This window comes from Galeopterus variegatus, unplaced genomic scaffold, assembly GCF_000696425.1.
Source record: "Galeopterus variegatus unplaced genomic scaffold, G_variegatus-3.0.2 Scaffold4315, whole genome shotgun sequence".
Lineage (NCBI taxonomy): Eukaryota > Metazoa > Chordata > Mammalia > Dermoptera > Cynocephalidae > Galeopterus > Galeopterus variegatus.
The window spans coordinates 128,222-150,517 of NW_007730426.1; the positions used below are offsets into that span (position 1 = coordinate 128,222).

At 36.9% G+C, this 22,296-nt stretch overlaps 1 protein-coding gene across 3 annotated transcripts in view; it reads left to right on the forward strand.

The window, feature by feature from the left end:
• The first annotated feature begins 8,295 nt into the window (after positions 1-8,295).
• The window catches only part of SUV39H2 (suppressor of variegation 3-9 homolog 2 (Drosophila)), a 19,787-nt gene continuing 5,786 nt past the window's right edge, over positions 8,296-22,296 (forward strand). The window contains exons 1-2 of one of the 3 annotated variants that reach the window (XM_008587246.1): positions 8,296-8,437; positions 20,854-20,985. In XM_008587246.1, coding sequence (XP_008585468.1) covers positions 20,857-20,985 — 129 coding nt within the window. In that variant the 5' untranslated portion in view covers positions 8,296-8,437; positions 20,854-20,856. Of the gene's footprint in view, positions 8,438-20,853; positions 21,055-21,083; positions 21,588-22,296 lie in introns of those variants that run through there. The other 2 variants (XM_008587244.1, XM_008587245.1) reach the window with 2 other exon arrangements.

Here is a 22,296-nt window from a genome sequence, read left to right on the forward strand (position 1 = left end):
TTGCAGTCTTTTTTGTTCTTCATGTAAGTGGGAAATATAAGGAGTATTTTGTCAAGAGGCTGTTTAGAATTAAATTGAGTTGGTTGAAGGAAATTTTACTGGAAACTTTACTTGTTTTAAATTTTTTCTGCTTCTATAATTCCCAATTTTAAAAAGTCTTTTATTGAGTCTTGTTAGATAATTAACTAAGAGAACACTTAAAAGTCCTCGATATTAATTGAAAAAAAATGCAGAACGTTATGCAAAGAAAGATACCATTTTTGTTTAAAAAAAAGTTCATAAGGTCCAGCCGTGGCTCACTTGGGAGAGTGTGGTGCTGATAATACCAAGGCCACCAGTTCGGATCCCTATATGGGGATAGCTGGTTAGCTCACTTGGGAGAGCGTGGTGCTGACAACACCAAGTCAAGGGTTAAGATTCCCTTACCGGTCATCTTTAAAAAACAAACAAACAAACAAAAAACTCATAAACTCAACAGTTGTGTATGAACGTGTGTATACAGGTGTGTGTATATCCAAATATGCATCTATCTACACATACACACATATAAAAAAGCCTAGAAGGCTAAACAGCATATTCTTAATGTGGCTTCTTTTCTGGAGGGAAATATGGGGGAGGGGCTTTTACAATTTTGCTTAGTTTGATTTTTTTTTCCATCCAATAAACATGTTTTTCTTTTGAAATGAAGTGATATTTTTTTATTTTGAAGAGAAGGCTAGCCAAATTCTGTTCATCAGAGAACATTCACTAGAACACAGATATCCTCAGTAGGCTCCCAGTGAAAAAGCTTATTCTCTAAGCAAAACAAGAGAACATATCTGCCTATTTTGGGGGAAGAGCTGGAAGATGAGCAGTGTACAGCAGATCTTGATTTTGTTCTCAAGACTGAATTTTCCATTCATTCCTTGGTTCCCAAAAGAACTGAGAAGATGAAAATACCTTCACTCAGATTAAAAAAATGTAATCTGTGCTGTTTTAATCTATTCAATCTTTATGGTTGTGCCTTATTATTAAAGGTGGTTTTTATGGAGATAGGTGGCAATACTCTTCTAGAAGTTTCTAAAGATACAGAAACCAAACTTAAATTTTTTCATGATTATTCTGCATCAAATTATTGACAGAACCATGAAGATAATTCAGATATGTTTCTAAATCCACAAAGTCTTTAAATACCGAAGCAGTCTCAAACGTATGCTCTTTTTTTTTTTTCCTTTTTGTCTTTTTTCGTGTCCGGCAACGGATTGCAACCCTCAGTGTTGCGCCCGCACCGGACCAGGACCGGCAACGGGATCACAACCCCCCGTGTCGCACCCGCACCTCGCTCAGCCAGTGAGCGGGAACCGGTCTGTATGTGGGATCCGAACCCTCAGCGGGAGCGCCACCGCGCTCCCAAGCGGTGCACTGCAGCAGTGCGCCACTGGGCCGGCCCAAAGATATGCTCTTTTGACTTAGGCTGAGTACTTAGTTACTTCTTAGGATCTTTTCCAAAATTATAAAAAATTTGAAATAAAATTAATATATGTAATAAGCCATTAAGTGTCCTTAGAAAATAAGGTATGCTCTTTTGACTTAGGCTGAGTACTTAGTTACTTCTTAGGATCTTTTCCAAAGTTATAAAAAATTTGAAATAAAATTAATATATGTAATAAGCCATTAAGTGTCCTTAGAAAATAGGAAAATATCAACTGTTAAGTCTAAATGCTTTCAGTTATGCTTTGGAAAAGTGCTGTAGGATTTTATTCTGTGGTATTGTTAGCTTTATAAAATAGATCCGGGGTTAGTAAACTGTGGCCAGTGGGTCAAATCTCTCCCATACCTGTTTTTGTAAAGTTGTATTAAAACATAGCCACACTTAATTGTATATGTATTGTCTATGGCTCTTTTCACATTATAATGGCAGAGTTGATAAATTCCCTCTTATCCCCAGGGGAAACGTTCTAAGGCTCCCAGTGGATGCCTGAAACCATGGATAGTAGCAAACCCTATATGAACTATGTTTTTTCCTGTACATACATATCTATGATAAAGTTTAATTTATAAATTAGGCATAGTGAGAGATTAACAACAATAATAATAAAATAGAACAGTTATAACAATATGCTGCATCACTACTCTTGCACTTTGGGTCCATTATTAAGTACAGTAAGAGTTTCTTGAATGCAGGCACTACAATATCACTACAGTTGATCTGATAACTGAGCTGGCTACTAAGTGACTAGAGGGCAGGAGCATCTACAGTGTAGGCACTCCACAAAGCCATGATTCTCGTTGCCAGCAGGACAGAGCTGATGACGTGAGATTTTATCACGCTACTCAGCATAGGGTGCAATTTAAAACTTATGAATTGTTTATTTCTGGAATTTCCCACATAATATTTTTGGACTGTGGTTGACCACAGGTAACTAAAATCATGGAAAGTGAAACCGTGGATAAGGAGGGACTACTGTAGTTGCAACAGAGACTATGTAATCCACAAAGCAAGAAATATTTATTTTCTGGCCCTTTACAGGAAAAATTTGTCAACCTCTGAAGTAGATTATTGAAACTTACAGAATAAAATCTTAGAGATGCCTTCAGTTATTTATTTACTTGCTTGTTTGTTATATGATCCTCCCACTGGGAAATAGGCTCCATGAATATAGGGTATTTGTCTTTCTTGTCCACTGTTATGTTCCCAGCACCTGGGAACATAATGATGCCTGGCACACAGGAGATGCACAATAAAAGATTTCTGAGAGTTGAAAAAATGTCCCAGAGAATAATGAGCAAAGGGGAAAGTGGCACAACGCGAGATTAGAGGGACAGCGGACCATCAGAAGGCTTGGACTAGTTGAGGTGTATTGGGACGTATTTAAAGCAGGAGAAGGGCATGTTCCACCTTAAGTTTTAAGGTCACTTTTTCAGCTGCATGGAAAATGAGTTGGAGGGGAGCTACAGTGGAAGTGAAACCAGCTTGGCTTTTGCAGGACTTTAGTTGAGAAATGATGGCCTGGACTAAGGCAATAGCAGTGAAGACGGAAAGAAGAGGACAGAATACTTTGGAGACAGCATTAACACAACTTGCTAATGGAATTAATTTTCAGAACAAGGAGACGGTGGATCAAGACGATACCTAGATTTTTCTTGAACACCTGCGTAGATGACAGTCCAAAGTATTGAGATGAGAAAGGCTGTATGGCTTGGAGTAGAGGGGATGGGGTCTGGAGGCAAAAAACAAGAGTCCTTTTTTTAATACAGATGCTCCTTGACTTATGGTGGGGTTACATCCAAATAAACGCATAAATTGAAAATATAAGTCAAAAATGCATTTAATAACACCCACCAAACATTAGCCTAGCCTAGCCTTAGCCTAGCCTAGCCTTAGCCTAGCCTGGCCTTAGCCTAGCCCACCTTAAATATGCTCAGAACACTTAGCCTACAGTTAGGCAAAATCGTCTAACACAAAGCCCACTTTGTGTTGAATATCTCAATTTATTGAATGCTGTAGTGAAAATGAAAAGCAGAATGGTTGGGTACTCGAGGTATGGTTTCTACCGAAAGCTATTGCTTTTGCACCATTGTAAAGTGAAAAAATCGTAAGTAGAACCATCATAAGTTGGGGATCATCGATATGTTCAATTTGAGATGTTTGTGCAGCACCTAAGTGGCTATGTTGATTAGGCACTGTGGATATTCAAGTCTGGAAATCCAGGCAGAGGTCAGGGCTGGAGACAAAATGTTGGGAATCTTCTGTGTCATAATACTTAGGCATGGTAATTAAGGCAGTCACACAGAGAGAGAGCATAAGAGAAATGTGGTTCCAGGGCCATGCTCTGAGGAACCCCGTTTAGGTTGGACAGCAGAAAGGGAGCTAAAAGGGGAGTGAAGAGTGGCCAGTGAGGTAGGAGGAAAACCAAGAAACAAACTGAGTAGCAATGGATGCCCGTGGTGTTCTGTGAGAGCATGCAGGAGGGACAATGGGTACACTTAGGGAGGTGAGAGGGAGAGAAGCCCTGGGAAGGTAGTGAGGCTCTATCCAAGTCTTAAAGGGCCTATAGGAGTAATCCTAGTAAAGATGTAAAAATGAAAAGTCAAAATTACTTCACAAAGATATTTTTTATCTTCCTATATTTTCTTACACAGTTGAAATTATATTTTAGGGGGATTTGTTTTGTTTTTGTTTAACATATTAAACATTTCCCACGATACTAAGAGCTTCATAAACGTCTTTTTTAGATGATTAGTATTTCGTAGTGGAACCAAATAACCATTATTTTAATGTTCTGCATTTATGTCCAGTATTTCAAATTCGTATATGATGCTTTGAAACATGTACTTTTTTACATGAATCTTAGAATTCCTTGGTAGATGTCAAAGGGCTTCTTACCAAAGTTTTCGCAATTTGCTCTTCTAAGATTTATATTTTAGATTATTTAGGACAATCTCCATGGACGCGGTGTGACGAACGGATTGGGTGGGGAGTGGAGACCAGTTTGGAGGCCCCTGGAGTGGTCCCGCTCACAGGACTAGGGCGTCTTGTAGCCTTACTACCAAAGTGTGGCCCCTCAGGAGCAGGAGCAGGAGCAGCAGCAGCAGCAGGCAGAGTCAGGGAGCTTGGCAGACAAGCAGCACCTCAGCTCCTGTCCCAGACTTACCTTATTCGAATCTGCATTTTAACAAGCTCCTTCCCCTTTCAAGTGTGGGAAGCACTGAATGAGACCGTTCATTTCAACCTGTGCTGAACATTAGAATCCCTGGGGAGCTTTAAAATGTCCACTGCCCGGGCCACATCCCATACCCAATAATCAGAATTAAACAAAACCTCTCCAGGTGATCCCAACGCGCGGCCAGTTTTGAGGACCTGTACTGTAGAGGAGTCGTGGGAAAGGAAACGTAATGATGGCTAGTCGGGCTCAGGTGGCCGAGGGATAGGACTGGGAGGGAATCTTCCTCTGCACTGTACATCCCGCCGCCCGTTCTGGATTTTGCCGAGTGCACGTAGTGCCTACGGAAACAGACTGGAAGGCGCAGCGGGAAAACGCCCGGCGGACATTCTCCTGAATGAAGACGCGGAGCTGCCAGGCGAAGGAGGGAGCCGCCAGTCTAACCGAGAGCCCTTGAACCCGCGCCAGCCCCGCCCCGCCCCCGCGCCCGGTTTCTCAGTGAATCTGACACCCAGAAAGATTGAGACCTCACTAAAGTCAAGTTGCTAGGTGGCCCAGCCAGGACTAGGGCGGAGGACAAGTGTGCTTACCATGACACTAGCCATAAAACCGTTCATTACATTTTTCTAAAGATCAGGTTTTGTTCATTTCTATTTTAAATTCAGTATGTGGTAGCATACTGTTTACAGAAATTTGAGGGTAAAGTCTTCTGCAACACAATTTCCGGCTTCTGTAAGATTTTGAGTATGATTATAAGTATGGCTGAATTTCTTCAAGTTTGGTATACAGATTATGTAAATTGAACATTTTGATTTGTAAATCTTGGTTTTAGAAATAGTGCAGGAAATGAGTATTACAAAAATAAATCTACTCTCCATTTTTTATTACAGCTTTTTGTTCACCTTGCTAATACATTGCAGCATGGGCAAAATAATAAATGGAGTTAAAATTTCATGCAACATCCCAAAGTGGGAAAACTAGGACATATGACGAGTGTGCAACTATAGAACTATATTTCAATTAGATTTCAGTTCATATTGTCTAATTAAAAGAAATGAAAAAAGTAACTTTTAAACAAATTAAAAGATTGTGTTTTAAAATATATTTTAGATATTTTTCTAACCGTAAGTATGTGCTAGAGATCTATATTTTATTAAAACAGCAATTTATTCTATGTAGAATATAATGGGAAAGTCAAAAACATTACCTCGGTTAACTTTTGCGTTTATAAATGTAATCTAAGAAAGCTTACAGACATGATACATTTGGTTTAAGTCTATTAGTAGAAATTAATATCAGTTAAACATAGTAGGATAGAAATCCATGAGAAAATCCAAGAAGACCAATTTACCAAAAGGTCTTTTAAGGTCTTCATTGCTCAACTTTTTCTTGAATACGTTCGCTGTGGCTTTGAACTGGGAAGACGGAAACAACCCCCGCTGGTGGAAACGTGACCTTAGTGTCGGGGGGAAAGAAATTGGGGCCGGAGTGTGATAAATGAGGATCCCCCAATGCGGACACACTAGGAGGTTAGGTGTCTCGTTGGAGAATCTCCCAGAAAGTGGATATTTGAGGTTGAAGCTGTGGTTTACGGTAACTTTTCTACCCACCAGGAACGTGCGTATTATTTTTGTGGACGCTGAAGAGTTAGATACTGAGCGTGTGTGTGTGTCCGTGTCCCCGTGTCGCGCGCGCTTTGCACGTCAGGGACTTTGATTGCATTCTGGAATTTAAAGGTGTTTTCGAGCTCTGCTTCTCTCCACATGGATTATGACCTCAAGATCCCTGAACTTTAACAATGGCAGGGGTTAGTGTGAGCTAGTGGAGGGTTATTGTGGTGGTAATGAAATATTTCATCTTGCCAATGAAATCCTTTTCTACGTTGTTACAGACTGTCGGGTTTTTGAGTTTTTTTCTCCAAGTGTTTGCAGTTTATAATATGCAAATTTTCGTTACTCCCAAAGACAGAATTTCCATTGACGGTTGTGTTTTGAACCCTCAACTAGATGAAAATGTTTAGGAACAGCAGACAAACACACCTTGACAAATTTTCGTTACTCCCAAAGACAGAATTTCCATTGAGGGTTGTGTTTTGAACCCTCAACTAGATGAAAATGTTTAGGAACAGCAGACAAACACACCTTGGGTAAATACTCAAGAGGAACCTCCTTTGCACGTGATCAGTATAATGAAGTTAACTTTACACAAAACATTCTTACTTTTTTTAGGCGGAAGGGACTTATGGGATCATTTCCACCGTTGCCCCAGTCCCCAAGCCGCCAGCCCAAAGCAATCGACCTCTTTTCCAAATTTTGGTGGGAAAATACGTTCCCTTTCTTGACTTAGAATGATGAGTCGTTTGCAGCGATTGGGGTAGTGGAAATTGTGCCTAAGGGTTTGTGGCAATGGAGTCCCTGTGTGAGTTGGGGAACGTGAGGAAAGGATGTAGTAAAATTAGAGCAGCTGTGTTCTCTTTTCTCTGGAAATTACCTCAAAACACAAAAGGTTATGGCAACTACCTTGGAGAGCTACCAAGTAAAGCTTGAGTTTACTGATAGATTTTGTTTGATAACCCCAATTTTTTCCAACTCTCACATTTTTCTCAGTGAATCTGACACCCAGAAAGATTGAGACCTCACTAAAGTCAAGTTGCTAGGTGGCCCAGCCAGGACTAGGGCGGAGGACAAGTGTGCTTACCATGACACTAGCCATAAAACCGTTCATTACATTTTTCTAAAGATCAGGTTTTGTTCATTTCTATTTTAAATTCAGTATGTGGTAGCATACTGTTTACAGAAATTTGAGGGTAAAGTCTTCTGCAACACAATTTCCGGCTTCTGTAAGATTTTGAGTATGATTATAAGTATGGCTGAATTTCTTCAAGTTTGGTATACAGATTATGTAAATTGAACATTTTGATTTGTAAATCTTGGTTTTAGAAATAGTGCAGGAAATGAGTATTACAAAAATAAATCTACTCTCCATTTTTTATTACAGCTTTTTGTTCACCTTGCTAATACATTGCAGCATGGGCAAAATAATAAATGGAGTTAAAATTTCATGCAACATCCCAAAGTGGGAAAACTAGGACATATGATGAGTGTGCAACTATAGAACTATATTTCAATTAGATTTCAGTTCATATTGTCTAATTAAAAGAAATGAAAAAAGTAACTTTTAAACAAATTAAAAGATTGTGTTTTAAAATATATTTTAGATATTTTTCTAACCGTAAGTATGTGCTAGAGATCTATATTTTATTAAAACAGCAATTTATTCTATGTAGAATATAATGGGAAAGTCAAAAACATTACCTCGGTTAACTTTTGCGTTTATAAATGTAATCTAAGAAAGCTTACAGACATGATACATTTGGTTTAAGTCTATTAGTAGAAATTAATATCAGTTAAACATAGTAGGATAGAAATCCATGAGAAAATCCAAGAAGACCAATTTACCAAAAGGTCTTTTAAGGTCTTCATTGCTCAACTTTTTCTTGAATACACATAACTGGTTTCTTGTCACATGAATTTTTATTCCTGTAAAATTGCCAGTTGAAGGGTGGGGATTTAGAGGTTTTAAGTTTCTCTTTTTTGTTTTAACTGAGTAGCTATTTCATTAGTAAAGAATTCTATTTTCTTATTGTAGCTTGGTGTGTGCCTTGCCTAGTTTCAATTGATACTCTTCAGGAATTATGTAGAAAAGAAAAGCTCACATGTAAATCGATTGGAATCACCAAAAGGAATCTAAACAATTATGAGGTGGAATACTTGTGTGACTACAAGGTAGTAAAGGTAAGGCAAATATCTAGCCCCTTAAAAGAGACCCAATCAGACTTGAGTATTTCATATTTCTGTAACATAAAAAGAACCTTAAAAGTAAGCAAAGCTCTTCTTAATGTTTAAAATTTTCTAAACCATGATAAATTTATATGTCCTATCATCTATATGGCCAAATAACATTAACAGAATTTTAAAGCATAACATGTTCTTGCATTAGAATATTTTAAGGTACTTATATCATTCTACATCCAACTCTTGATTATCTCCATGTGGATTACCAGAGCAAATGTTTGATCTCAGATTGGCTTCTCCTGTCACTCATTTTGTTTCTGGATCATATTTCCCCACTGTCACCTGAAATGAACCTAGAGTTTCAAACCAATTTTAGTGTTGCTAAATTTCCTCAAGAAGCATCACCATTTGTTTTTCCTGCCATCATGTCAAACTCCAGGTATTAGTGATGTTCTAAGGTGTAGTAGAATGGCCTGCATTTCAAGGTAATTTCTAGCCTTCATTTCATACCTATGACTTCAGCAAACTCATTTAATTTCTCTGGGCCACCCTTTATTCCTCTTAAAAATAACAGGGTGGTGGTTCTTTTTGTTGTTGTTGTAGTTGTTGCTTCTTTTTATTCTCTTTTTTTTGTTTTTTCCTTTAATTAAAAAAAATTTTTTTTTTAATTTTTAAAAAAATGTTTGTAGGTTTGTTCTTCTAAGCTTTTTTGATCCAAATCTTACAGTTATATTTTTGAGTAATTCATCTATTAATAGCCTTCCTCCCTCTGCAAAAACTATGTTTTGGTCATTAATCTGTCAGTTTTTTCAGATAAATGAGTCAGGAATCCTAATTTTTTGTTTTTCTTCTCCTTCATCTTCTGTATTGAATCATTCACTAAATCCTATTCTTCCTTTGAAATGTCATCTTCCTTTGGTACCACTGCCTTCCCCACTCAAGCATTTTACCTACACTCAGCATCCTTCAGTCCCTGAAATACCCCAGTCATCTCCATTTACAAGCCTGGGATTGACCACTCTAGCTAAGAATATATAATCATGCATGTGGGTTCCATTAAAACTTATTTCTGTTCTCACACTGCTCAATTCTACTTGACAAGCTTTTTATCTATTGCTTTCTTTTCCCATTCTTGTCAGCAGTTTTCCCAGCTTTTATTACTGTTCTGGACTTCTGACTCTACCCCTTACTCTCTCATATTCTGCTGAAGACGTCCTCTTCTACCTCAGTGAAAAATAGGATGCTTCAGGTATGAACTCTCAGTTTAACTTCACCACCAGTTATCTGTATCTTCAGTCATTCTTTCAGAGGTGACACCATTTTCTTTTTTCTTTCTGTCCACTCCCTCTAGGACTTTGCTTAATCTGTGGTGTCTTTTTTTATATCAAGCTTGCTTTTTTCACTGATTTATTTTAATCATAAACATATTCAGATCTTCCCTAGACTTCAAAAATCTTCCTTTGACCTTCCCCACTCATGCAAGTATTTCCTGTATTTCACTTCACTTCCTATTAACTTTTTTGACAGCTTTATTAAGATATAATTTACATATCTTCGTACAATTTACCTATTTAAATTGTACAGTGAAGCATACTTTCAGAGGCAATCAATTTTAGAACATTTTTCATTACTCTCAAACCCCTTAGCCATCACTCCCTAGCAAACCTCCTCAATCACTTTCCATCTTCAACCCTAGCCAAACACTAAATTTACTTTCCGTGTCTATAGATTTGCCTATTTGCATGTTTATATAGAAGGAATCATACAATAAGTGGTACTTTGTGATTGGCTTCTTTTGTGTAGTATAATGTTTTCAGGGTTCATTCATGTTGTGGCATATATCAGTACTTCATTTCTTTTTATTGTCAAATAATATTCCATTGCATGGATATATCACATTTAGTTTATCCATTCATCACTTGAAGGATATTTGGGTTGTTTCCATTTGGGGGCTATTATAAATAATGCTGTTACGAACGTCCACATACAAGTTTCTATGTGGACATAAGTTTTCATTTTCTCCTTGGGTATATACCTAGGAGTGGAATTACTGGGTAATATGGTATCTCTACGTTTAACCATTTGAGAAACTGCCAGGCTATCTTCCCAAGTGCTGTACCATTTTACATTCCCACCAGTAGTGTATGAGAGTTTCAGTTTCTCTACATCCTGGCCAGTACTTATCATTCTCCGTGACTTTTCGATTATAGCTATCCTAATGGCTGTGAAGTGGAATCTTATTGTGGTTTTAATTTGCATTTCTCTGATGGTTAATGATGTTGAGCATCTATCCATGTGTTTATTGGCCATTTGTATATCTTTGGAGAACTGTCTATTCAGATCCTTTGCCTGTTTTTTTTTTTTGGTTGTTTTGAAGGAGAGGAGTTGTTCACTTTTTTAATTACTCACTTGTAATGGTTCTTTATATCCATGTGTTTATTGGCCATTTGTATATCTTTGGAGAACTGTCTATTCAGATCCTTTGCCTGTTTTTTTTTGTTTGTTTGTTTTGAAGGAGAGGAGTTGTTCACTTTTTTAATTACTCACTTGTAATGGTTCTTTATATATTCTGGATACAGGTCCTTTATCAGATATATGCTTTTCAGAAAATTTTCTCCCATTCTGTGGGTTGTCTTTTCACTTCCTATTAACTTTTTTAACCCATTATATTCTTTATTTTATTTTATTATTCATTATGAATATTCATAGGGTACAAAGCAAATTGTCACCACTCATGCCTAAGATAAGCTGTCCAGATCCATACTGGCAGCATGTCCATTACCACAAATTGTGATTATACCGCATGTCCCCCACCCAATTATCCCCTCAATTATCCCTGACCTCCTTTCCCATCCCCCTTTCCCCATTCCACTTTGTATCCCTAGGTATGTTTTCTCCCTCTGCAAGTCCAATGCACCATTGTGGTCTTTCTTTCCTTTCTTCCTAATCTCTTAGCTCCCATTTATGAGAGAGTACATATGATATTTATCCCTCTGTGCTTTGCTTATTTCACTCAACATAAGTTTCTCCAAGCTCATCCATGTTGTTGCAAATGGGAGAATTTCATTCTTTTTTTATGGCAGAGTAGTATTCCATGGTGTATATATACCATAGTTTCCTTATCCAGTCATCCACTGATGGACATTTAGGTTGCTTCCATATCTTGGCTATTGTGAACAAGGCTGCGATGAACATGGGAGTGCAGGTATCCCTTCAACATGATGATTTCCATTCCTTTGGGTCTATACCCAGAAGTGGGATTGCTGGATAATATGGAGGATCTATCTGTACTGGATAATATGGAGGATCTATCTGTAGTTGTTTGAGAAGCCTCCATACTGTTTTCCATAGTGGTTGTACTAATTTACAGTCCCACCAACAGTGTAGGATCATTCCCTTCTCTCTACATGCTTGCCAGCATTTGTTATTCTCATTCTTTTTGATTATAGCCAGTCTAACGGGGGTGAGATGATATCTCAGTGTGGTTTTGATTTGCGTTTCCCTGATTACTAGTGATGTTGATGCTTTTTTCATGTACCTATTGGCCATTCGTTTGTCTTCCTTTGAAAAATGTCTATTCAGTTCCTTTGCCCATTTTTTAATTGGGTTATTTGTTTTTTTACTGTATAATTGTTTGAGTTCCTTGTATATTATGGATGTTAATCCCTTGTTGGATGTTCCCACTCTGTAGGTTGTCGTTTCACTTTCAATTGTTTCCTTTGCTGTGCAGAAGCTTTTTAGTTTGATGTAGTCCCATTTGTTTATTTTTTCTTTTGTTGCTTGTGCTTTTGGGCTCATGTTTATAAAGTCTGTGCCCAAACCTAGTTCCTGAAGTGTATCACCTATATTTTCCTTTAGTAATTTTACAGTTTCAGGTCTTATACTTAAGTTTTTAATCCATTTTGAGTTGATTTTAGTATGTGGTGAGAGGTGCATGTCTAGTTTCATTCTTCTGCATACGGATATCCAAGTTTCCCAGCACCATTTATTGAAGAGGCAGTCTTTTCCCCAATGTATGTTTTTGTTCCCTTTGTCCAATATCAGATGGCTGTAAGCCTGAGGGGTGATTTCTGGGTTCTCTATTCTGCTCCACTGGTCCAAGTGTCTATTTTTATGCCAGTACCATGCTGTTTTGGTTACTATAGCTTTGTAGTATAATTTGTCAGGACCACGCTCATGAACCAGCCATCTCTATATAGGGATCCGAACCCATGGCCTTGGTGTTATTAGCACCGCACTCTCCCAAGTGAGCCACAGGCCGGCCCTTTGCCATATTTAACACTGTAGGCTACCTCTTCTTTGAAAACTCTCTTGTCTAGGGACAGACTGCCCAGGTTCAAATTCTGGCTCTATTGTTTATTAGTTATGTGACCTTCAGCAAGTAACGTAGCTTCTCTGTCCTTCCTGTTCTTCATCTATGAAATGAGGATAGTTATAGTACCCATCTCAGAGGGTATTATTACCATTAAATGAATTAATATAGATAGGATGCTTAGAACAGAGGCTGACATGTGGTAATACTATATCAGTGTTTACTGTCATTATTGTTACTTAGCTGTATCTTCATTCCTTTTTCCCATCTATTTTTCTTACTGTTCTTTAAGAGTCATCTTTACTGTCTTCTATTCTTCCTTTGAAATGTAAATAATCTCCAGGCAATGTACTTGTCTCTCTTCTCACTTTATAGAGAGTCATCTTTACTGTCTTCTATTCTTCTTCCTTTGAAATGTAAATAATCTCCAGGCAATGTACTTGTCTCTCTTCTCACTTTATAGTTGCTCTGTAAGTAACCTCTTTCCCAGTGGTTTCTATTTACATATGTTCAGGTCATGACTCCCAAATCTTTCTGAGGCCTTAAGCTCTTTATGGGCTTCATTCTCACTGGATACCCAGGTACAAAAGTTCAACACATTCAGAATTGCACACATTTTCTTCCCTCAAATCTTTATTCTTTGCTAGTGTTCCCTATTTTGGTTAACAGAATCACAGTATTCCCAGTTACCTAACCTTATCATTTCATACATCTTTAATTCTTCCTTCCTTCTTTACCCAATAAATCTAATAAGTGATCACATTGTGTTACCTGTACCTCTCTATTTGTCTCTTCCTGTTCATTCCTATTATACTTTCCCAGAGAATTAGTTACCTAGGGTCCCTAGCATCGAGGGAGCTACTGATATTTTTCTTATACAGAAATCTGTATAAGGTTGTGGTTCATTTTCAGACAGTTTTTGCTGGTTAGTGTCTCCTTTGTCTTTCTCATCCATCTGTGTGGTTTCTGGCTTTGGAATAAGCAGCCTTACTTTTTCTTACTTATGCCCTCAACACCCTACAAATATCCTCCAGCACAAGTATTTAACCTGTAAGCTACTGTTACTTCAGCACGCCTCCACCTCTTTTCTTCTCTTTCTTTCTCTTTTACATATTCAGGGTTGGTGAAAGATCTTATGACCTTGTCCTTTTCCTGTGCAGCCCCTCTCTACTTAGCTCAGAAGACACTGTCTCTGTACGTTATTCTACAGTGTTATTACAGTTGTTTCTCAGACCCAGCTCTGATTGCATGGGGCCTTGCTTTAGGACTTTTAATGGTTCCCTTCTGTCTCCCAGTCTAAAGTGAGACACTTTGGCGTGGGACTGAGGTTCTTTATCATCTGGCCACCAACTACCTTTCCAGCCTCATCTTTTGCCACATATGCTACTTTCTGTCCACAATGAAGTACTTGTAATTTTTTTCATTTAGTAAGATCTACTGAGTACCTACTGTGAGCTGGGCACTGTTCTAAGCACTGGAAACATAGCTTGAAAACAGGCATGGTTTATATCCTAATTCCTTTGTGCCCTTTTGCATTTCTTACCCATTTCCCTCTTTGGAATACTATTGTGTCCCTTCTCTGCCTGGCAAAATTCTACATAGCCTGTAAGATTTGGCACAGAGGTTACCACCTGTTGTGGATTCTTCTTCCTTTCCTCACCTCCAGCAAAATTAGTTACCTCATGTTCAGGACTTAGAAAGCACTGTTCTTGTCATTATTCTAGACCTTGTTACATTTATAATTTGGTTTGTGTCATACCTTTCCTGCTAAATTGTCAGCCATTTGAAGGCCAGGACTGAGTCTCACGGGAGTCCCTAGTATGGAATGGGCATTTAGTTAGTGGTTAGTGGGTTGAAATGTCTTTTACTTTAGTCATTTCTCCAGTCCCCACAATCACTACTGGACTAGACCTTTCTATCTTCAAGCTTAGATTATAGTAGCACTCTATTGACTAATATCTCCTGTTCTTCCTTCCCAGACTCACTCATCAAATATTTGCGTTTCTTCTGTGTGTCAGGGACTATGTTAGGCACTGGGAATATAAAGATCGATAAGAAACAATCCCTCCCTATAAAAAACTCACAGCCTAGTGAGAAAAATTGACAAGTAAATAATGCATTGTAATATACCATATATCATAAGTGCTGTGACAAACATCATTACAAGATCTGGGGGAGGCACACCTAGGATAGCTCACCAAAAGCTTCCCAGAAGAGCTGATGTATATACTGAAATCTATCCTGTGACCTGGTTTTAGTCTCTCACTCTTAGAAATGTCATATCTTTTAGGGATTCTTTACCTATTTAAGTATTTAGATCTCAAAAAAGGTTTAGTTTTATATTGCTTTTAAAAATAAGGGAGATTTAAATGTGAGTGAGAACCAGTAGAGGTGGAGAAACTGAAGAGACTGGAGGAAAGAGGAATAATTGGTACAGGAAGTACATCTCTTCTGTTGTATCTGCATCCACCTTCTCTCGACAACATATACTGGAGCTTTCTGTTTTCTTTCTGCATTAGAAACAAAGGTTATATGCTGCTAAAGATAGTGGAGGAGGTAGTGGGACAGGGACCTTGAGCTAAGTGGAGGAGGTATGAAATAGCTAACTTGGGAAGTGGAAGGAATGCTGTCTGGGGGAACAAAAGGGTTGTTACCATCATGAATTAATGTTGAGGGTCTAGTTGAATTTAAAGGATGTAAATTATAGTATTAGTCTTAGTGCTCTGATTTTTCTGCAGCAGTGTTCTTGCCATATCACCCCTTCATACTGAGCGGTTTCTGACAAAACTATGGGTACTTAACATGCTCAGCTCATCAGTGAAGAACAAGAGCCCCCAGGCACACTGGTGAGGTTTCTGCCTTAGTAAGCTAAGCTAAGTAAGAAGTATTACCTACAACTTTGACTTCTGAAAGTATCCAGGTACTTCTGTGTCTCTAGAACCTTGACTGTACTGAATGGCACAAACAGAATAGTTCAGATCTAACAATAGATTAATATTTCTAGAAGACTGCACCTAGAGTAGTTTTTAAAGAACCAGGATAACACAGAAATCATTAAACTACCACCCAGATTTTAGAGATCAGGAAAAACAGAGCTCCAAGAAAGGACTTTTCCAAGGTCACATGGCTCTTTTTGTTTCATTGCTGGATCTCTAACCCAGGTCTCACAATTCCTACTGTCAGTTACTGGTGTGAAAATCCAGTGACTTTCTATTGACCATAATAGTTCTCAAACTGTTTCTGTGGAACCACTGGTATTTTCATAATCAGGTGCAGACTTTCCTACCACTAGTAGTGAATATGATAATTACTTCAGAATTGGCAGAAAAAATGGCTAATGGAAAATTAGGAACTTGTTTTGCTGTTTGCTACCACTGGTTGGCTGTAGACAGTTAGCAAATAACAAAACAGATATTGAGAAACCATGAATTGCTTTCTCCAGGATAAGTTTAACAGCTTGCATTTCTTTTAAAAATTCATATAGTTACTGTTGTGATTTTTATATTAATTCATTTTGGTAGTCATATTTTTTGTTAAATATTCAGAAACATTTAATAAAAACCCAAGACATGGTGGGCAGTTATGCTCCGTTCTGGGGCTATGAAGAATAGATTCCATCCCTTCCCACAAATAGCTTATAGTTTAAATTAGAAATGGGAACAAAGGGAGTTGACAGTGATCAGTTCTTCTTGGGCAAGAAAGGCAGGAAAGACTTCATAAAAGAGGTGACATATGAGCTATTTTAAAAGATCTGTAGGGTTCTCTACACATAAAAAGATAAGACTGAAATAAGGAAGTGTTCATTAGGCAAATGGAGAGGCCATTCTAATTAGGGAGAACTTTGTGAAGAAAGCAGCAAAAAGGTATGAAAAGGCCTGCATGTCAAAGTACTAGCAGTAAGTAGTTTGGTATGACTAGAAGATGGTGTGTGAATGGGATCATAATGAGAGATTGAGCCAGAGAGGCATTGGGACCAATTCAAGAATGGCTTTCCTTGTTATATAATAGGAAATTTGGACTTTATTCTGTAGACGGTGGGGGAACCGTTAATATTTTTTTAAGCAAGAAAGCAATGGAATGACTGGTTCTGTGGATTTTTTGTTTTTAGTGTAGATAAAGTGTAGAGAAAACTCTACACTTTATTAAAAAAGGATAGATTGGAGTGTTGTCAGTCTTAATGCAGGGAAACTAGTTGGGGGATTAATGTAATAATCCAGGCAGGAATTGAGGGCCTGAAGTAAATAAAGCTATAATAATAGAGATGGACATGAAGAAGTCCATCTCTAAAGAAACTTGGTGATGGATTGAATTGAGAAGAAGGAATTGAGATTGACCTCCTGGTTCATGGCTTGTGTGAGTAGGTAGATGGGTAAGATTCACCATGATGAGGAATAAAGAATTGGTTTAGGAAGGACAGTGGTGAGTTTCGTATGGATACATTGCTTTAAGAACCTGTTGGACATCCAGTAGGTTATTGGATATATGGGGTTGTAGATACAGTTTTGGGAGCCATCAGTATACAATTAATAGTTAAAATCATTGGAATGATAAGGTTGCCCAGAGAGCGCATCTACGGCAGGAATTCTTAACCTGCAATCCATATATCCTGAGATTACCCAAAATGTTACATGTGTGACTATTGTTATGGAAAGGTCCCTAGCTTTTATCAGATTCTTAAAAGGCAGAAACACTGGTTTAGTGTGAAAATGGGCCAAGGACAGAGTCCTGAGTATCTGCATTGTTTAAGTGATGGACAGGAGAAGGAGTCTCAGTGAGGAAAGCAGAGAAAGAATAAGAATGAAGAGAGAATCATGATATTGAAGTCTAAGGAATGGGGTCAGGCGCTGCTATGGAGACGTCAACGAAGATGAGGACTGAAGAGATCATTGGTTTGACAGAAGATTAGTAAAATTGTTCCTAATTAACAAGATGCAGTTAATTTAACTGTGTTTGCATTTAATGAAAATCCCTACAGAAGCACCATGGTTTCCAGGAAATGTAACAACCATTGACCTACAATAAAGTTCTAATACCTCAGCCAAGTGTTCAAGGTTGTTTGAAATTTGCTCTTGCCTTACCATTACAGTTTTATTTCACTTCAGCATTCTGACCTTTAAAGCTAGACAAATCCATCTCTTCACTGTTTTCTAGATACTTCATGTAAATCTTAGCTCCAAGCTTCTGCTCATGTTTTTCATCCTGCCTACCACGTTTACTACCCAACAAATTCTATCAGTCTTTCACAGAGTAGTTTGTTCTGCTTCCTCTGCTCCCTTTTCTGATTGTCTGACCAATATTGACTTCTCTAAATATTCTAATGGTATTGATTGTTTTATTTGTTTTGGCATTTAAAATTATATTGCATTGCTACTTATTACGCATATTATTGCCTTTTCCCAATGATGTTTCACTCCTGAACACTTGTGGTATCTTATATTTCATCACACCCCTTAGTAACTGAACTTTCGTCTGCTTATTATACATACTAAAATATTTGAAAGAATTTAACTTAAGCCATAGTGGGGAATGTCTAAAAGGAAAAATTCATATGCTGCATTCCAAATTACATAGGAGTGATTTATGGATCGTTTTTACCATTGTACTCCATTTCTATAGGTAATCAAGAGTTGATTACATATCAGAATAACAGTGCATATGAGCTTATGAACTTTTTGGCTTTTTATATGGAATTTTAGGTTATTGAATTAGTTTGTTTCTTAAATCAGTGATTTTTCAGTGTAAAAATTATCTTATTTTTCAAAATAGAAACATCTTTTTTGGATTTTAAAAGTAATATATGTTTATAAAATTTTTTTAAAAGTCTACAAAGAAGTGAAGGATTACTAATTTCTACACTATTTTGCCAATGGCAGTCATGTTTTATAAGCATATTTACTGTCCATAAATTAAGTAGGTACCACTGCAATTAACATGCAAGTGACTCATCCAAGATTTAATAATACAATAAAGTATTTTGGAAGTAAACTTCAGTGGCAGATGTTAGTTTTGCTGGATGATAATTTAATCATTTTACTTAAAGCCAATATTTCTATTCATTGTTTGCTGGAAACATTTTGGTATAACGCAGAGCTATGATAGGAAAAACTGTCAGAAAAAAACAGGACTAGGGTTGCATTGCTTTATTCTGACATCAGAAAAATTAAAAACTTTTAGAATTAAGGGGAGTAGATATGTTATATACTACCAATTGGATCTCATATTTGCTTCTGTGTGAACAGATATCTGCTAACAACAGTCTCCAATTGTAGTAGTAAACTGACAAGAGGGAGAAATCCTTAGACCTTAGTGAGGCTCAGTTTGACAGATACTTAAATGTATGTCTAGGCTTTTTTTTTTTTCTGGAACATAATATATATATTTTCATGGAAGTATAATTTTTGTGCATATTCTTACATCATAATTTAATCACATTTTTAACAGGAAAAAAAATTTTTTTGACCAGTTTTCAAAGAGAAGCAAAGTTCTTTTAATTCACAAGAATTACTGCTTGTTGAGTAATATGTAATAAAACATTAAGATGCAGATAATGGAGATAAATAGACTCACTCATGCATGCGTGACTTGTCACTGCACAGCTGCCTCACAGTGATCCTCAGTCCAATTTATGCCTCAGCAATGTGTCAAATACCACATGGCTTAGACCTTTGAAGTCATTTGTCATTAATAAATTATGAATATTAAAACAGCTATTATGGGCATCCTTTATAATAAAAACTATTAAAATTTTTAGGGGAAAACAAATGTATCCCAGTTTTTTCAGTATCTGTAAATTAAAATGGTAAAAAACTGTCAAGTGAAGTTTAATTACTTTCATATTTCAGAAGCATTTTATGATCTTATTTTACCCCAGGGCATGTGGATATATGTTAGTTTTTCAGAGGACCAAAAAAATTGAGAGACTTCACTTCAGAATGTGTTAATTATACATACTTCACTGCCTTTTTAAAGAGAAACTTAATGAACATGGCATTGCCTGACTTTAAGGAAAGAAAACATAGTTAAGTCACTGGCGTGGAAAGGCAAGATTCCAGGTCCCATGGTAGCCAACAAAAGTCTGAAGGATAAGTCAAAATATTTGATCTTCCGTGGCTTGAGTGCCTGCTCCCTAGTCCACTCATGGGTGAGTCTAAATGAGTCAGCATTCTCCAGAATAGTGCTGTCCAATAGAAATATAACGTGAACTGCAAATGTCATTTTAAATTTTCTGGTAACCACATTAAACAACATAAAAAGAAACAGTTGCTCCCTAGTCCACTCATGGGTGAGTCTAAATGAGTCAGCATTCTCCAGAATAGTGCTGTCCAATAGAAATATAACATGAACTGCAAATGTCATTTTAAATTTTCTGGTAACCACATTAAACAACATAAAAAGAAACAGCTAAAATTGCTTTCAATAACGTATTTAATCCAATATATCCAAAATATTATTTCAACATGTAATCGATATTTTTAGAAAGTTAGAGATGTTTTATGTTCTGTTTTTGTACTAAGTCTTTGAAATTCAGTTTGTATTATACTTAATAAAGCAGATCTCAATTTAAACTAGCCACATTTCAGGTTCTCAGTAGCTTCATGTGACTAGTCATGACTGTATTGGACAGTCATGTATGTCTAGAACATCGAGGGTGATGTGCACCCATTACATTGACAATGGGACAGTGTTAAATTATAGACCTTAGCGAATGCCTACATGTAGGTATGTTGGCCAAGTTAAGCCACTAACCTAGGTCATAACTAGTTAGCTTTGGGACCATCTATTTCCATGATCAAGATAAATACTTTTTTGTTTAATCTAATCACTATTTAGTAAAATATTCCTAAGTTTCAGTACCTTTATCTTTCTCCAGTTAAGACTCTTAGCCTATTGTTGAACATGTTATGCCACATCTAAATTCTACATTTTATGTAATACAAAGAAGGAGTTTTATTTGTATGATTTGTACTTCATCTGTTAGGAACATGTGACTCTTTACATATTCCGAATTGTTGCTAAGAAAAATGATAATTGATACCTTTCTCTTTAAGATATTTAATTATTTTAAATAATATAATCTGATTTGCATTTTCTTTTGTATTTTAAGGATATGGAATATTATCTTGTTAAATGGAAAGGATGGCCAGATTCTACAAATACTTGGGAACCTTTGCAAAATCTCAAGTGCCCATTATTGCTTCAGCAATTCTCTAATGACAAGCATAATTATTTATCTCAGGTAAAGAGAGGCAAAGCAGTAACTCCAAAAAATAATAACAAAGCTTTGAAACCTGCCCTTGCTGAGTACATTGTAAACTGAGTACATTGTAAAGAAAGAACAAAGCTTTGAAACCTGCCCTTGCTGAGTACATTGTAAAGAAAGCTAAACAAAGGATAGCTCTACAGAGATGGCAAGATGAACTCAACAGAAGAAAGAATCATAAAGGAATGATATTTGTTGAAAATACTGTTGACTTAGAGGGCCCACCTTCAGACTTCTTCTACATTAATGAATACAGACCAGCTCCTGGAATCAGCTTAGTAAATGAAGCTACCTTTGGTTGTTCCTGCACAGATTGCTTCTTTGAGAAATGTTGTCCTGCTGAAGCTGGAGTTCTTTTGGCTTATAATAAAAACCAACAAATTAAAATCCCACCTGGTACCCCCATCTATGAATGCAACTCAAGGTGTCAGTGTGGACCTGATTGTCCCAATAGGATTGTACAAAAAGGTACACAATATTCACTTTGCATCTTTCGAACTAGCAATGGCTGTGGCTGGGGTGTAAAAACCCTTGTGAAGATTAAAAGAATGAGTTTTGTCATGGAATATGTTGGAGAGGTATGTGCAACTTACCACATAGCAAGTAATGTGCATGTAAGGTTTAGACTTTTGAAAAGTTACCTTTTTACTTCAGTCACATAAATATTTGGTGCATTTTAGTATTATCATTTGGAAATATGTAGAAATTCATTTTCAGATTTAGGAGAAGAGTTCACTGGCATAGTTAGGAATATAAACTTTTATATAAACAACAAATATATATAATAACAAATTAAATTGATATAGTCAACTTTCAACACACTCATAGTCATGAGCCTAGAATTTGTAAATTTCAAAATATGACAACTATTTTTTACATAAAAGTCCTAATATGAAAATCAGATCTAAACATGCTGACTTTCAAATTTCAGGTTATGATTTACTTCATCCATTTTGCCAAAAATGGTTAAGTGTAGTTGGCAAAACTCTTTTGTATGAACATGAAAGACATTACAGAGAGATCAAAATCACACAGGTCACAGAGTAAACAAGAGCCAGGATTCAAAACTACAAAATCAGTGCTCTTCAGCACTGTACCACACTGCCTCAAACTGAATGGTGGCTTAAGCTGGAAAGATAAGAGTGTGGCTGCATACTGGGCCTTGTCAAATCTGACCGGTTTTTGCTTTCTAAGTTATAAATTAGTATTCTTAATTTTTAATTCATGTTTGAAAGAACTTAGAATACATTTGGAATCTTAACTCCAGAATCTTACAACCTACAAAAA